At 42.1% G+C, this 17,008-nt stretch overlaps 1 protein-coding gene across 1 annotated transcript in view; it reads right to left on the minus strand.

Annotated features, from left to right (window-relative positions):
* The window catches only part of ppm1h (protein phosphatase, Mg2+/Mn2+ dependent, 1H), a 223,091-nt gene that overhangs the window by 78,188 nt on the left and 127,895 nt on the right, over positions 1-17,008 (minus strand). Inside the window, exon 4 of the mRNA XM_059977530.1 lies at positions 8,867-8,979. Coding sequence (XP_059833513.1) covers positions 8,867-8,979 — 113 coding nt within the window. The remainder of the gene's footprint in view (positions 1-8,866; positions 8,980-17,008) is intronic.

Below are 17,008 nucleotides of genomic sequence, written 5' to 3' on the forward strand. Positions count from 1 at the left end.
TGACTGGAATAGCAGGATCTATATACAGTGCTGTGCAAAAGGCTTGGGCACATGTAAAAAAACCTGCAAAGTGAAGACGCTATCAAAAATAATGACATGAAAAGTTCCAAAATATCAAAAAAATTACTATGAAGAGCAGTAAACAGTAAAAATCTAAATTAAATCACCATTTGGTGACCAAATTTAAAATAGCATCAATTTTGTTATGTAGACTGTTGTAGAGTTCTATAAGAAAATCAGCTGGTAGGTTATTCCAAGCATCTTGGAGAACTTGCCACAGTTCTTTTGCTTGGACTTGAGCTATCTTGCTCGCTTCTGCCTCTCCAGGTAATCCTGGGCAGCCTTATTGATTTTGAGATCAGGGCTCCATACCATACAATCCAAAACTATTTTAAAAAATCTAGGGTGCCTAAAAGTTTTTCACAGTACTGCATTCACCCCTCACTTTAAGTTCTCCAACATTTTGTGTGTGTTGCTTAAGATTTACAGCAACAGCAGAATCTCTAGTGTTTAAGATTCTTCCAGAGCTGTTTGGATGTAGGAGAACAGGCTGGATTTTGTTAAGTAATGGTGCCACATTTTTCCATCCATTAATCATAAATGTGGAGAGTTGGTTGGGCTCCCTTTGAGGGTCTTATATTCATTTCTGGCCAATTTCCCTGTTTTCAGTGCACACTATTAATTCATCAATTTCACACCACAGTAGCGTAGCAATTAGTGCAGTATGATTACAGCTCAGGGTGCTTTGGAATTCAATTCCGGTACCATCTGTAAGGAGTTTGTACATTCACCCCATGAATGGCATTGGTTTCCTCTGGGTGATCCGGTTTCCTCTCATAGTCCAAAGGTGTACCGGTTAATAGCATAATTGGTCATTGTAAATTGTCCCGTGATGAGGTGAGTGTTAAACGGGCGTGTTGCTGGGTGGTGTAGCTCATTGGCCGGAAGAGCCTGTCCCGTGCTGATTCTCTAAATAAATGACTAAATTCTCACACAGAAACTATTTTCCCCTCAATCTATTTAAACTTAATAGAAGTGGGCATGGATTAACATGTGGAGTGCTAATGCAATTTATCTGACCAATACACAATAATTCAGGTGTTTTATAAACTCCTTAGTTTCAGTAAGAAGAAATGTTAGTTTAAATCTTAATGCTCCGTTTCAGATAAACACATTATCCACAGTTTAGTGGCAGTATTTCAGAAAAGCAGCTTTGTTTATAGCTAGATAGATTAAGCCTGATTAATATTATACACTCCCACATAAAATTACTAATTTTCAACACTACACAAGCGCATGTATAAAAATATATTGTGCTACAAATTCTCTGCAATATGTCAAGCGATCCTCAATAACCCTGCAGCAATGAGGTACAGTCATGCTTGAATGATAATTGGCATTCAAATATGCCATTGTAGTTTTCCTGAAAAGAACACTGATGCACTTTTCAAATTTCCTGCAATGTATCCACAGATACGATACAACCTTGAATCAGAGGGAGAACACCCAGATCCCTTTTTATCTCAGAGCTCTGCACTCTCTCACCATTTAGATAAAGTGCCTTTTTCATCTTTCCTGCCAAAATGGGCAAATTCACACTTTTTTCCACATTATGCTCCATTTTCCAGATCTACTAGATTGTCAAGAACCCTGCCAATGTCTCTCTGTACCTTCCACATGTTCTCCTCACAACTTATTGCATCATCAGCAAAATCATCAATCGTGGCATCAGCAGTTATTAACATAAAATGAAGAAAGTTGAGGCTTCAGCATAGGCACACCACATGTTGCCAACTACAAAAAAAATCCATTTGTACCTATTCCCCACTCCCTGTCAGAATCGGGTTCACTATCACTGACACAGATTGTGAAATTTGCTGCTTTGCAACAGCAGTGCAGAGCATGACAAAAATAACTATGTTGAAAATAAGTAAATCGTGTAAAAGAATACAGTATTCATGGAATATTCACAAATGTGATGGTGGAAGGGAAGAAGCTGCTTTTAAAAAATGGGTCTTCAGGATCCCTGACAGCAGTGACACTCAGAGGGCATGTCCTGGATGGTGAGAGCGTTTAATGATGGATACCACCTTCTTGAAGATACCCTCTATGGTGGGGAGGCTTGCACCTGTCTGATGTATACTCACTGTCATGCTTTCTTCATAATTACATCCACGTGTTAGACCCATGACAGATCCTCTGAGATTCTGACACCTATGGAACTTAAAACTGCTCACCCCTTCCACTGCTGATACCTCAATGAAGGCTGGCATGTGTTCCCCCAGCTTCCCCTTCCTGACGTCTGCAATCAGTATTTTGGTCTTGCTGACACTGGGAGATGATAATAAAGTCGACTTTGACATTATCATTATTGGATCACTTTTTTTGTGAGGTTCCTTCACCAGGCCTGAGGCAAGAAGGTGGCTCACCACCATCCAAGCGGAGCCAGTTAGCAATGCCCTTCCCAATGACACCTAGATCCTAAAAAAATGTTGTACGTTTCCTACCATTGAGCTTACAGGTGTGAATAAACCGTTCTCAATCATTTATAATTCAATACTAAATCTGACAAAGTATTGTCATTGCTGATTAAATGGACACTGACAACTCAATCACACTTTTACTTGTGTACAAGGAGAATAGCCCCAGCCCATCATCTGCACTGTTCTGAAGTTTGAACAAAGAAATGCCTTTCTTATACAGAAATTGACCAGTTGTATACAACTATCAATCCAATAGAAACATTGTGTACTTCTGAATCCCATTGTTTGCATATTTAAGTAACAATCATAACACATATTTCAGGTGTTAATAATCAATTAAATCTACATGTTAAAGGCCAACAATACTTGAGAATTAGTAAAATAACTGTCCAGTAGTAAGTGCTGTCCTTGAATCCTTTTAATATATCTCTACAATGTCATGATCTGCTCAGTGACCTCGGTTCCTGGGCTTGAACAGAAAGGTTGTACAAGAGTTAGACTTTCAAGGGCCATGTTCAGCCTAGGTAACTGCACCATGTCTGCGCACTGTCTCTGTCACTTATCTTGACTGTGAACCTGAATACTCACAAATGAGTGGAAACATTCATGTGTTTGCTGACGTAGCACCTAAGAGAACATGAGGTAGACCAAGGCTGAATTAATGTTTTGAAGCGGTCAACAAAGTCACCAGTAGTGGAATGTTTATGGATGTAATTATTATGAATCCTATAAAACACTCCATAAAGTCACTCATAGGAGACTGCTGGCTAAAGTTTAAGCTTGGGGAATGAAAGGAAAACTTAAAGACCTGATCCAAAAATTCACTGAGCAGCAGAAGTTACAGAGTTAAGACAGGCACTCAAATTAGCAGGCTGCGTCAAGAGATGTTTCACAGGATCTGTATTGGGGCCTCAACTATTCACTAAATTGACAATTCAAATGTTGGGAATAGAAAGTCATTCTCTCTTCTCTTCCCCTCCTATCAGGCAGAAGATACAAAAAGCCTGAATTATGATCTTGTATCTTGTTGTCTACCTGCACTTTCTCTGTGACACTTCATTCTGCATTCTGATATTGCTTTCCCTTGAACCTCAAGACAATGATGAAATGACCTGTTTGGATGGCAGACAAAGTTTTTAACTGTACCTCAGTATGTCTGACAGTAATATTTACTAATTTAAAGTCACATATCTAATTTGTATACCACACAAACATAGGCTTCATTGTAAGCTATGTCGCAGGAAGCACTTTATTACAAAGAAATATTAAGTAATTGGGTAACTTACTGTAGATCAGGTAAGGTCCATTCACTTTGGACACAGCTTATTATTAGTAGATGACTTTGTATACCAATGAGAGGACAAAGAATTTCATATGTCAAGAATCAATTTTCTTCAAGACCATATGACCATATATTTAGGAGCGGATGTAGGCCATTTGGCCCATTGAGTCTGTTCTACCATTCAATCATGGGCTGATCCACTTCATCCAGTCATCCCCACTCCCCTGCTTTCACTCCATACCCTTTGATGCCCTGGCTAATCAAGAACCTATCTATCTCTGCCTTAAATATACCCAATGACTTGGCCTTCACAGCCAGTTGTGGCAACAAATTCCACAGATTTACCACCCTCTGACTAAAGTAATTTCTCTGCATCTCAGTTCCAAAAGGATGTCCTTCAATCCTGAAGTCATGCCCTCTTGTCCTAGAATCCCCTACCATGGGAAATAACTTTGCCATATCTAATCTGTTCAGGCCTTTTAACATTTGGAATGTTTCTATGAGATCCCCCCCTCATTCTCCTGAACTCCAGGGAATACAGCCTAAAACCTACCAGATGTTCCTCATAAAGTAACCCTTTCATTCCTGCATCATTCTCGTGAATCTTACCTGAACCCTCACCAATGTCATTATATCCTTTCTAAAATAAGGAGCCCAAAACTGCACACAATACTCCAAGTGTGGTCTCACAAGTGCCTTATAGAGCCTCAATCACATCCCTGCTCTTATATTCTATACCTCTAGAAATGAATGCCAATATTGCATTCGCCTTCTTCACCACTGACTCAACCTGGAGGGCATCCTGCAGAAGGACTCCCAAGTTTCTTTGCATCTCTGCATTTTGAATTTTCTCCACATCTAAATAATAATTTGCCAGTTTATTTCTTCCACTAAAGCTCATGATCATACACTTTCCAACATTGTATTTCATTTGCCACTTCTTTGCCCATTCCTCTAAACCAGTGGTCCCCAACCACCGGGCTGCGGCTGACTCATATTGCTTCATGCTACCAAATCATATTGTTTCCTCATGGCCCAGTGGTTGGGGACCACTACCCCAAACTATCCAAGTCTCTCTGCAGGCTCTGTTTCCTCAACGCTACCCACTCCTCTACCTACCTTTGTATCATTGGCAAATTTAGCCTCAAATCCCTTAATACCGTAGTCCAAATCATTGACATATATCACAAAAAGCAGCGGTCCCAACACCAACCCCTGTGGGACTCCACTGGTAACCAGCAGCCAGCCAGAATAGGATCGCTTTATTCCTACTCTCTGTTTTCTGCCGATCAGCCAATGCTCCACCCATTCTAGTAACTTCCCTGTAATTCCATGGGCTCCTACCCTGCTAAGCAGCCTCATGTGCGGCACCCTGTCAAAGACTTTCTGAAAACCCAAGTACATCATGTCTACTGCATCTCTTTTGTCTATCCTGCTTGTAATTGCCTCAAAGAATTCCTCAAGGTTGGGGAAAAAGGTAGGAGAATGGAATGAAGCGCAAAGAACAGTGGCCATGACATTTAAAATGGTGGAGCGGATTCAAGTGCACCTACCAAGAGTTAACCATTAGTATCATTCAGAGAACTATTTTACCAGACCTCAAAACTGGATTATAAATAATGCTATAAGCATGACTGCACCATTAGTCTCGAGTTGCAGTTTAAAGAGTTTCCCATTAAAGCTGCATTCCAACGATTCACACAGCAAGACATCCCCTGACAGTCACAGAACTGCCTTTTCATAACCTCTAGTTTCTGGGATGCAAGCTACACAGATCTCTCCAAATATAAAATCACTCCTTAAACCAATAATTTATATACTTGTGCTGTTAAGTTGACATTAAAGCAAGAGGGAAGAGGTAGTGCAATATAATTCACACCAAGTTACTCACAGATGCAAAAATGTCATTATGGGGCACAGGAAAGGGTTTGATAACCCCCCCACCTCCCCATTTACAGAGTCACAATTCATTGCCACAATAAATAATTAAGCCAAGAGCTGACATTTAAATTAATGAAATTTATTTAGGCAACCAATTCACTAGATTTATTGAACTTCTACACACATTGGGGTTAATGCTTACTCTGTGTGGAGTGTAAAATGAGAGATGGGGAGTCGCTGCCCATTTTATACCTCTCCCTTTGACTTTAATGAAAATAATAAAACAACCTGTCAGCTTACCACCCTCGTCTTTCTTCATTGTGCAAAGTTTATACTAACCCCAGCATCTACAGGCAGGTCTAAGTTGATATGGTAAATAAAAATAGTGATATGTGTTTCAAAACACAATTTTAATTCTGAACTATGATACACACAAGGGGGGATATTGATAGTGTGTCTAAAAGTCAATAATTAAACGTCAGATATTTGGTGTGAAATAGCAGCGGATAAGGACAGTTGAAGATTTAACTCAGTTCTCCATAGCTTCATTAATGTTCTTTGTTTCTTGTGTAATTACTTCCTAGGGAATCCATGGCTATAGGATATAGAAATGCACAAAACAATCATCACCCATTCTCCCAAATTGGAAAAGTGATTTTACGCCTGTGCACTGAAGTCAACAAATGTGGTGGCATGGTAACATGGTGGCTGGTGTAACGCTTTATGGCAGCAGCGATCAGTAAATTCCCGCCGCTGTCTGTGAGGAATTTGTACGCTGTCCCCATGACCATGTGGAATTCACTGGCCCCTGAGACTACACTCACCCCGTGACTGTGTGGAATTCACTGGCCCCTGAGACTACACTCTCCCCGTGACTGTGTGGAATTCACTGGCCCCTGAGACTACACTCTCCCCGTGACTGTGTGGAATTCACTGGCCCCTGAGACGACACTCTCCCCGTGACCGTGTGGAATTCACTGGCCCCTGAGACTACATTCTCCCCGTGACTGTGTGGAATTCACTGGCCCGAGACTACACTCTCCCCGTGACCGTGTGGAATTCACTGGCCCCTGAGACTACACTCACCCCGTGACTGTGTGGAATTCACTGGCCCCTGAGACTACACTCTCCCTGTGACTGTGTGGAATTCACTGGCCCCTGAGACTACACTCTCCCCGTGACCGTGTGGAATTCACTGGCCCCTGAGACTATACTCTCCCAGTGACCGTGTGGAATTCACTGGCCCCTGAGACTACACTCTCCCCGTGACTGTGTGGAATTCACTGGCCCCTGAGACTACACTCTCCCCGTGACCGTGTGGAATTCACTGGCCCCTGAGACTACACTCTCCCAGTGACCGTGTGGAATTCACTGGCCCCTGAGACTACACTCTCCCAGTGACCGTGTGGAATTCACTGGCCCCTGAGACTACACTCTCCCCGTGACCGTGTGGAATTCACTGGCCCCTGAGACTACACTCTCCCAGTGACCGTGTGGAATTCACTGGCCCCTGAGACTACACTCTCCCAGTGACCGTGTGGAATTCACTGGCCCCTGAGACTACACTCTCCCTGTGACTGTGTGGGTTTTCCCTGAGTGCTCCGGTTTCCTTCCACATTCCACAAAGACTGCCTGGTTAGGTTAGTAAGCTGTGGGCGTGCTATGTTGCCATGGAAATTCGGCCACACGTGGGCTGCCCCCAGCACATCTTCGGCCTGTATTGTTAACGCAAATAATGCATTTCACCGCATGCTTCAATGTGAAAAATAAAAAAGCTAATACAATCTCTAAATATAGAAATATTGGAAAGGGTATAAACCAATTCCATCAGTTTACAGGACTGGCAGGCTAGGCAAAAACCAGTGTCATAACATTTGTCTGTACAAGTCCAAATGGGAAAGTAAAACTAAAGGGGATAAGTAGATTAACATTTCAGACTGTGTGACTTCATTGAAATTGAAGTTCTTACAGGGATTAGTAGATTGGATGTTTCGCTTATCGGGAAATGGACAACCAGGATTTACAGTCTTAGAATAAAGGAGGGCAGGCCACCTGGGATTAAAATAATGAGAGAGTTCTTCATTTGAGGCAGTGCATCTCTACCCTACTATTTGCAGAATATCTTGTGTGGTTGCTAGACACTGAGGGAATCCAGGGATTTGGAAACTATGCAGGAAAATGGAGCTGAAGTAGAAGATCAGCCATGATCTTGATGAACGAATGGAAAAGACTCAAAGGCCCACTCTTTAATGAACGACGGTGCAGGCTTGAAGGCCTACTTCTTAATCAATGACAGTGCAGGTTCGAAGGCCTGCTACTTAATGAACAATGATGCAGATTCGAAGGCCTACTCTTTAATGAACAATGGTGCAGGCTTCAAGACCTACTCCTGCTGCTCATGTTCTTCTAAAACCTTACACATCCTTTCAGCTTGCTCCAATGCATTTGCAGTCAGCAAAATACAGTCCCTGTTGTAATGTGAGAAATGCAGCAGCTAAATTCATACACCATAATCTGCCATGAACAGTTGCAGACCATACGATCATTTTTACTAATGATGAGTGAGAGATAACCTTGACCAGGACACGAGGAATAATTCCCCCATCCTAATTCAACTGAGAGACTTGAGATTTTTTTTTAAACATCCATTGGTGGGGCTAGAAGCAGATTGGATGTTGATTAGAGAGTAAAGAGAGATGACCCTTATCTGTCACATCTGCATCGAAACATTGAAACATACGGTTTCAATGTTATTTTGAATCAACGGTCAACACGGGAACAGCTTACAAATACTGTTGCACTTCTGGAGCTAAAATGGCAATCCCACAGCTTACTGACCCTAACTGTACATCTCTGGAACGTGGGAGAAAACCCGGAGGTCAAGGGGAGAACATAGAAACTCCTCACCGACAGCAGCAGGAATCCAACCCTGATCACAGGCACCGTAAAGCAAATGTGCTGACTTCTGGGCTACCATGCCACCCATGAGCGCTCATCAGAAAGATAGTGCCACCGAAAGTTCACCGCATTCCCTTATGCTGCACCAAAATGTTCTGCTCAATTCTCAGGAGAACGTCAATGAACCCACAACTTCTGCTTCAGAGGCGAGGTTACCCTTAGCCAGTTAACACGTGTGACACAATGAGTTTTTAATGAGTAACATGGTCTTCGCACGAAATTCCCACCCCAGACCTATTCTGAATGGTCAAAACAATCTTACCTGCTATCGCCAGCATTGGCAACATAAAGCTTCCCCATCAGAAACACCACAACCAAGGAAGTGCAGCCACCCGAGATATTGTACACGCTTCGCTCTCGTTCGATCTGGATGTCCTGCAAACACAGCAAGATGGAGACATAAGAACTTAAGGCATTGTCTAAGAGGACTAAAGTTTATGGAGCTGGGTGCAAACATCCAATGCACTTTCCAAGGAAGGCCCATTTACTGTAGTCCACAGTAACCCACACAAAATGCTGGAGGAACTCAAGAGCTCAGGCACATCCATGGAGAGCAATAAACAGTCCAGACCCTTCATCAGGACTGGAAAGGAAGGGGGAAGAAGCCAGAATAAGGTGGGGGAGGGGAAGGAGTACCAGCTGCAGGTGAAATAATTAGATTAAAAAAAAGTAATTTTTTTGGCAAAATCACTAAAGGGGTCATGTAGAGCTAAAGGTCATAGATTAAGGATGAAAGGTGAAAGGTTTAAAGGGAATCGGAGGTGGAATTTCTTTGCTCAGAGGGTGGTTTGAGTGTGGAACGAGCTGCCAGCAGAAGTGGTAGATTTCAGGTTTGATTTCAACATTTAACAGAAATTTGTATAAATACGTGAATGTGAGGGGCATGGAGGGCGATGGACCAGCTGTGAGTCAGTGGGACTAGGCAAAATAATAGTTGAGAGTGGACTGATGTGTTGCTGGGTTTGTTTCTGTATGCAGTGCTCTATGACCAAGACTTCATGGCAGGTGAGATCAGGTGAGGGGGAAGTGGGGGAGGGTGATTGAATAAGAAGCTGAGAGGTGATAGGTGAAAGAAGTAAATGGCTGAAGAAGGAGAAACCTGATAGGACTGTAGGAGAAAGGGAAGGAGCTAATGGGCACGTGAGAAGGGGTGCATTCCATTGACTTCAATAGTATGGGTAGGAGATGGATGCAGCTGCTGATAAAATCCAATAAATGGCCGGTAAAGCCAAATTTCTAAGCCTTTAACCACCTGTCCACCAAACACCATGAGAGACATAGAAAGGGTAGGCAATCACAACTTTTCCCCCAGTGAGAAAACACAAACACCGCAGGATGCGCATTGAAGATGGGGGGGGGGGGGGGGGGGGAGGGGAGTTTAAAGATGACATAGGGCCGGGTTTTTCATTTAAACACAGACGACAGGCACTTGAATGGGCTACCAGACGTAGTAGTAGAAGCAGGCAGTTTGGTGAAGTTTAAGAGACTTTTGGACAGACACATGAATATGAAGAGAATGAAGGGATATAGATGATGCACAGGAGGAGTATATTTAGTACAAATTGGCAAAAAGATTGGCACAACATCTTGAGCAAAATGACCTGTTCAGTGCTGTAGTAACACATAAAATTCTGGAGCAATAAACAGTCGATGTTTTAAGCCAAGACCCTCATCAGGACTCAGCCTGAAACGCCAATGTTCTCTCCATTGATGTTGCCTGACCTGCTGAGTGTTGCTCTGGATTTCCAGCATCTGAGAATCTCTTGTGTGTCTGTTCAGTGCAGCACTGTTCTATGCTCAAACATTAAAAGTTTTATAAGGAAACGTGCTGATCTTGTGCACAATTTACCATCTCTTAATGACCAAATTGTAACCCAGGGGCTACAGAGTTTGTATTGCTAAATAATGGAGTTACTATTGCCTTAATATTTAATTACACAACAAAAATCTTGAAAATTGGTTCAAATAATGGACCATAAACTACTTGTGGTGTTGAGGGTAAAAGTATCGTTGCAGTTTATCAAACATAAGCACGCAAGGCATGAAAGGTCACTCATTTGCTTGCTTCAGCCTTCAGTGTGTAATTTTATCCAGTTCATTAACTTCTTGGCATATTCTTTGTGATCAACTTCAATGATTCTGTATTTTAAGCATTTTCCTGTTGTATAACCACTCAACGAACTCTGCTGCCTGTGCCGTAAATTTTTTGCATCTTGACTCAATGCTAGGTTTTGATTCTCACTCTTTTATTTGAGGGAAGAGAACTTTCTATAATTTGTTAAGTTACTTTTTGCAAGTTGATTTCTACTCTCTATCGAGACTGAAAGGCTAAACGACCCAGAGCTTCCCAGAAATAAAACAGTACAACACAGGACACGTCCTTTGGTCCATGAAGTTGTGCCAAGCTAACGAAACACCTAATTAAACTAATCCCTTCTGCCTACACTTTGTCCAAATCCTCCTGCCATTAAGAAAATGTGCTTTCCTGATTCTCTGGTGCACATGCACATTACCTTTCAGTGACCTGCATACAAGGATAGCATTGTCCTTTGAACATCGAATTTCAATTTCGATCCATGTGGGAGAACCATATCCCCTTCATTAACAAAAAGGCTTGGCTGAGGATGTACTTCCTGTGACATTAAAATTCCATCTTCCCCAGAACATACTGTTGCAATTCTACACTGCCATCATAGAGAGCATCCTCACATCATCCATTACTGTCTGGTTTGGTGCAGAGTTTTTTCACAATTCAAGAAAAATACAGTGAACTGTCAGGTCAGTAGAAAAGGCCACTGGATGCAGTCTACTGTTACTGCAGGACTTGTATGTGTCCAGGATAAAGAAGTGGGCTGAAAGTAAATCATTATGGACACTTCCAACCTTGCTAACTGCTTTTTCCAAAAGCTCCTTTCCAGAAAGTGCTACAGGGCTATCAAAACAAAAACTGCACTCCACCTTAGAAGTTTCTTTCCTTAGAGAGTTAATCTGATCAACCATTCTAGTTAGGCCTCACCTTCCCCCCCCCCCCCCCCATCACTGCACTGTAAACACTTCAAACCACTTTTTATAATGCTGTTTACAATGCAAGTACATGCTGGTATTTATGTATTCATGCACAGTTTATTCAATATCTGTACTTTAACCCCTAACTTTGTTTTATATAATTCTTTCTGATTGTTGAATGTTGTTTTCTGTTGCAGGTCACACCAACACACCATGGCAAATTCCTAATACATGTAACTGTATATGGCAGGTAAAGTTGATCCTTCATCCTTTATAACATAATCAGCTCTCTTTTTGTTACAGACGGATAACCTCCCAATTTTCTGCACTTTCTCTATCTGCCATTGTTATATGAGGGGTGATTGATAAGTTCGTGGCCTACAGTAGAAGTAGTCAATTTTAGAAAACCTAGTGCATTTATTTTTCAACATAATCCCCTCCTACATTCACACATTTAGTCCAGCGGTCATGGAACATACAGATCCCTTCTTTGCAGAAATTGGCGTCTTGGACCTCCAGAAAGTGGTTCACAGCAGGGGTGATTGATAGTTCGTGGCCTAAAGTAGAGGGAGATGAGTTATACAGCTCTCGTTAAATGCACATGCAGTTCAACTCTGAGTGATTATGTAGAAAGTTCGAAGGAAAAAACTCATCTCCTTCTACCTTAGGCTCACAAATTTATCACTCGTACTGTTATACAGTTATCCAGCTTCTCTCTGTCCCCTTGAAGCCTCTTTCCATCCTGATTAATACTCTGCAAGCCATGCAGATATTGATAGGTTCTTCACTGATAAGAGGGCTAAGAGTTATGGGGAAAAGCTGGAGAATGGGTTTGAAAAAAAAGTTAGCAATGATTGAATGGCAAAGCAAACTTGGTGGCCTAATTCTGTTCTTGTACTTTAAGGTTTTATCTCAGGGTAACACCATAAGACATAGGAGGAGAATGGCCCATCGAGTCTGCTCTGCCATTTGATCAAGTCTGATTTATTTCCCTCTCAAACTCATTCTCCTGCCTTGTCCCTGTAACTTTTGACACCCTTAAAAATCAGGAACCTATCAACCTCTGCTTTAAATATACCCAGTGACTTGGCCTCCAAGCAGTTTGTGCCAATGAATTCCACAGACTCACCACCTTCTGGTTAAAGGACTGATATAGACAGTATTGAGGAAAAGGTAATATAGAAGTTATGGGTTCTGAAGGTTGCACTGGGTTTGAATAAGGAGCGTCGATTCAACGTGGGGAGGGAGGTCGAATTCGTGGAGGAGGTGTCTTCTCAATTCCCAATGAGGTATTGAAGGAAACTGCATCTGGCCTAGGATCGGAAGGCAGGTATTGAGATCAGGAGAGCAGGGAAGTAATAGGAAAAGAGAGTCAAATTTGGAGTACTGTGTGCAGTTTTGGTCACCTGCCTACAGGAAAGATGTAAAATTATGCTGAAAGAGTCGGAGAAAATTTACAAGGAGGTTGCTGGGTCTGGAGGACCTGAGATATAAGGAAAGACTGAATAGGTTCAGGCTGCATTCTTTAGAACATAGAAGATTGAGAGGATTTTTGATAGAGGTATACATAATTATGAGGGGTATGGATGGGGTAAATGCAAGCAGGCTTTTTCCACTGAGGTTGGGTTGGACAACAACCAGAGGTCATGGGTTAAGGGTGAAAGATAAAAGGTTTAAGGGGAACAGCAAGGGAAACTTATTCACTCAGAGTGTCAAAAGAATGTGGAGTGATCTGCCAGCACAAATGGTGCCTGCGAGCTCAATTTCAATGGTTAAGAGAAGTTTGGATAGGTAGATAGATGGCAGGGGTATGGAGAGCTATGGGTCAGTTGGTGCAATTTGATGGGAGTAGGCAGTTCAAATGGTTTTGGCATGAACTAGATGGGCCAAAGGGCCTGTTTCTGTGCTGTACTTCTCTGACTAATTGCTTGACTAGAACAAGGGAAAGAGATTTTTTTTACATGGCTGGAGAAGATTGGGGAAGACAAGAATATTGACTTCAGATAAGGGAGTCCCAGAAATGCCAACTAGAGTGAAATAATTGAAAATGAAGAGTCACAGTGCAAAGTCCAAGAAGAGCAGAGGACAATATCTTGGGGAAAGCACCAGGAGGAATGGGATGGATGAAGAAGAGCTGATGAAGAAGTGGTTTTCACAGGGTGAGGTATTCAGAGGAGCAGGTAAGCACAATGTGATTCGAGATGGAGTATTCTTCATAGAACATTCATCAGAGAATAGCTCATCTCTCATTTTGTCTTCCTTTCAACACTGAAACAACTGGGCTTGTCAGACAATAAAGGCACAGAGAGGTGATGGCCAAGCCATTTCTAACCATGAGCCAAAGCCAAGTTAATTATCAACCACACATTCATGAACCTTTGCCCTGCATAATTGCTAGGAGTGTTCTGGTGCTAAGCTTGCATCTCACCGTCAATCCACAGTTACTTAAAGCTCAATTAGAATCATAATTCCATTACTCTCACTCTCATCTATTGTATCCTGTTTGGTTCTATGGTTTTAAATTACTCCACATTGCAGCTGCTGTGAGAGAAGTCCACTTTTAATGAGCAGCATTACTTGCAAAGACATTCGCCTGTCCTATCCCCTTTCACCCACTGATACACCAGGCCTCTCGGCATTAGAAGGTCCAGGTTCAGAACAGAAGGATGTCCCTTTAAAACAGATGAGAAGGAATTTCTTCAGCCAGAGGGTGGTGAATTCATTGCCACAGACTGCTGTGGATGCCATAACAGATTTTGATAGGTTCTTGATTAATAAGGGTGACAAAGGTTGTGGGGAGAAGGCAGGAAAATGAAGTCTAAAGGGAGGAAAAAAATCAGCCATGATTGAATGGCAGAAAAAACTTGATGGGCCAAATGGCCTAAGTCTGCTCCCTTGTCCTTAAGTCCAGCATTACCTTCATGGACATTCCAGCCTTGCCAAGTGCTACCAGGAATCTGGTTACATTCGGTTTAACAAATAGTTACATTTTTCAACAATGGATTTTGGGATGGGGCCTTCATGCCAGATTGCACTTTTCCTTAATGCTGGTTTTGGAGCAGCAGAATTCATTTTCTGGATTCTCACTCTCTTTTCAGTAAACTATGAGATGTCTATTCAGAATATTACCCACTCAGAGTCACAGAGACAGATCAGGTCATTTTATAAATGAGTTCACAATTTAAAACGGGTGTAATTTCAACTCATAAATCAGAGTTAGCATAATGTACAACTTCAGCAATGAATTTAAAAAGTACTGCCTCAGGTATGAACAAAATCACCATACCTTGCTGATTAATAGCATTCAAGGGCTATATTTTATACTGCTCCCCAGTTGGCTGTAATCAATTTATTTCATTCACAATTACACGAAAGTCCAGCAAGATTTGAATTTACAGTAAGGCAATTCTTCCAGACAGACCAGCCTGCATTTCAGGACAAAGTGCTTTTGAAAGTATGAACTGTGGAAAGTGTTCACTGTCTGGTATGGAGGGACCACTGCACAGGATTGGAAAAAGAGGCAGAAAGTCGTAAATTCCACCAGCTCCGTCATGGTTACTAGTCTCTCCAGCATCGAGGACACCTTCAAAAGGCGATGCCTCAAAAAGCCAGTACCCATCATTAAGGACTCCCACCCCCAGGACACGTCCACTTCTCATTACCACCATCAGGGAGGAGGTACAGGAGCCTGAAGACACACACTCAATGTTTCAGGAACAGCTTCTTCCCTTCCACCATCAGATTTCTGAATAGACAATGAACACTGCCTCACTAATGTTTCGCTCTTTTTGCACTATGTATTTAATTTAATGTTTATACATTATTTATTGTAAGTTATGGATTTTTATTATGCATTGCACTGTACTGCTGTTGCAAAGCAACAAGTTTCATGACATATACCAGTGATAATAAGCCTGGTCTCATTCTGTTCTGAAACCAAATGACAATGTGGGTGGATTATGAGGGGGCGGGGGAGGACAGCTATGTCTGAATCACTGAGTGTGGGTGTTCTGGGCCCTTGTATTACCTCCCTGATTATAATGATGAAATGGTGGCGTGTCCCAGGTGGTGAGGGACCTTTGTAATGGACGGAGACTCTTGAGAACGTCCTCAATGGTGCTGAACTTCAGAAATGCTAAAAAGAATCGCACATGGAAATGCATGGGCGAACAACCAGACTCGACGGGCTGAATAGCCTACTTCTGCTCCTATATCTTATGGTCTCATAAGCACATCGTTACCTGGACGTGATCACCAGTACAATTTCCTCAATTTACGTTGTCTTCGTGTTCAATCCATGAATGAGATAAGAATTTATTGGGCCTCCAGGGTTGACCATAGATATTGCATCCCTGTAGTCTATGTGATACACAAACCAAGGCAGTACAATATGGAGAGGAAGCTCCCCTTCTCCACGTGCAGTGGTGCTAGGAAGATGGTGAACTCTGTCGAATTTTCTCTATTTCTGCAAAAATATGACCTAAAATGTGATCAGATCATCACGCAAGTCCTAAAACAAGATAAAGAGACCCCAATTCACTAAATAGCACAAAAAATATTAATACTTGTTCATTTGTTTATTGAGAAAAATGATCTAATATTACATGTATTTGTTAGAAAAAGTATGTGGACCTTTGCTTTCAATAACCTCCTTGTACAGCAGTAACTTCAACCAAGCATTTCTGGAAATAGAGAAAATTCTACAGGGTCACAAACTAGCATTCCCATAGCTGATGAATCCAAAGGACCAGCAGAGACCGATATAATCTGGCAGGAGTTGTCAGTCAGTGCTGAACTCAACGTAGGACTACCTTAGTGACTCCAGCCTTTAGATTTTTCCCTCGGGGTTTAGTCCTGAAACCTTCCCCATGACTATTTAAAGCCACAAGGCTGTGGAGGTTTGAGATCAGAATTTTCTTTCTCCTAGAAGAGCTGCCAACCACGACTGATGAGCCCCATCTGCTTGAAGTGACTGGTTTTAAGGTGTCAGTAATCCGCCTTTGCCCCTTCTCCTGTCAATAGAAATGGTTTGGCTGGGCTTAGTAGCTAAGTCACACGTGAAGGCCAGGAGCTGGACAGTTGTCAGAGGATATTTGACACACATATCATTGGGAGTATTTAATAGGTGGGAGCTTGTAACTATAAACAACTTTTAGGAACCGAGATAAGAAAGTCTATTAATTAATTATGCCTTAGTTCTGATGAAGGGTCCTGACCCGAAATGTCCCCTCCATACAGCTGCCTGACTTGCTGAGTCCCTCCAGCAATTTGTGCATGTTGCTCAAGATTTCCAGCATCTGCAAAATCTCGTGTTTATGCCAATTAATCTGGTGTCCAGGCTCTTACATCCAAAAAGTACAAAGAATGTTAAAATTCATCCCAATTGAGAGCAAAGAAA

This window comes from Hypanus sabinus, chromosome 8, assembly GCF_030144855.1.
Source record: "Hypanus sabinus isolate sHypSab1 chromosome 8, sHypSab1.hap1, whole genome shotgun sequence".
In the NCBI taxonomy this organism is placed as follows: domain Eukaryota; kingdom Metazoa; phylum Chordata; class Chondrichthyes; order Myliobatiformes; family Dasyatidae; genus Hypanus; species Hypanus sabinus.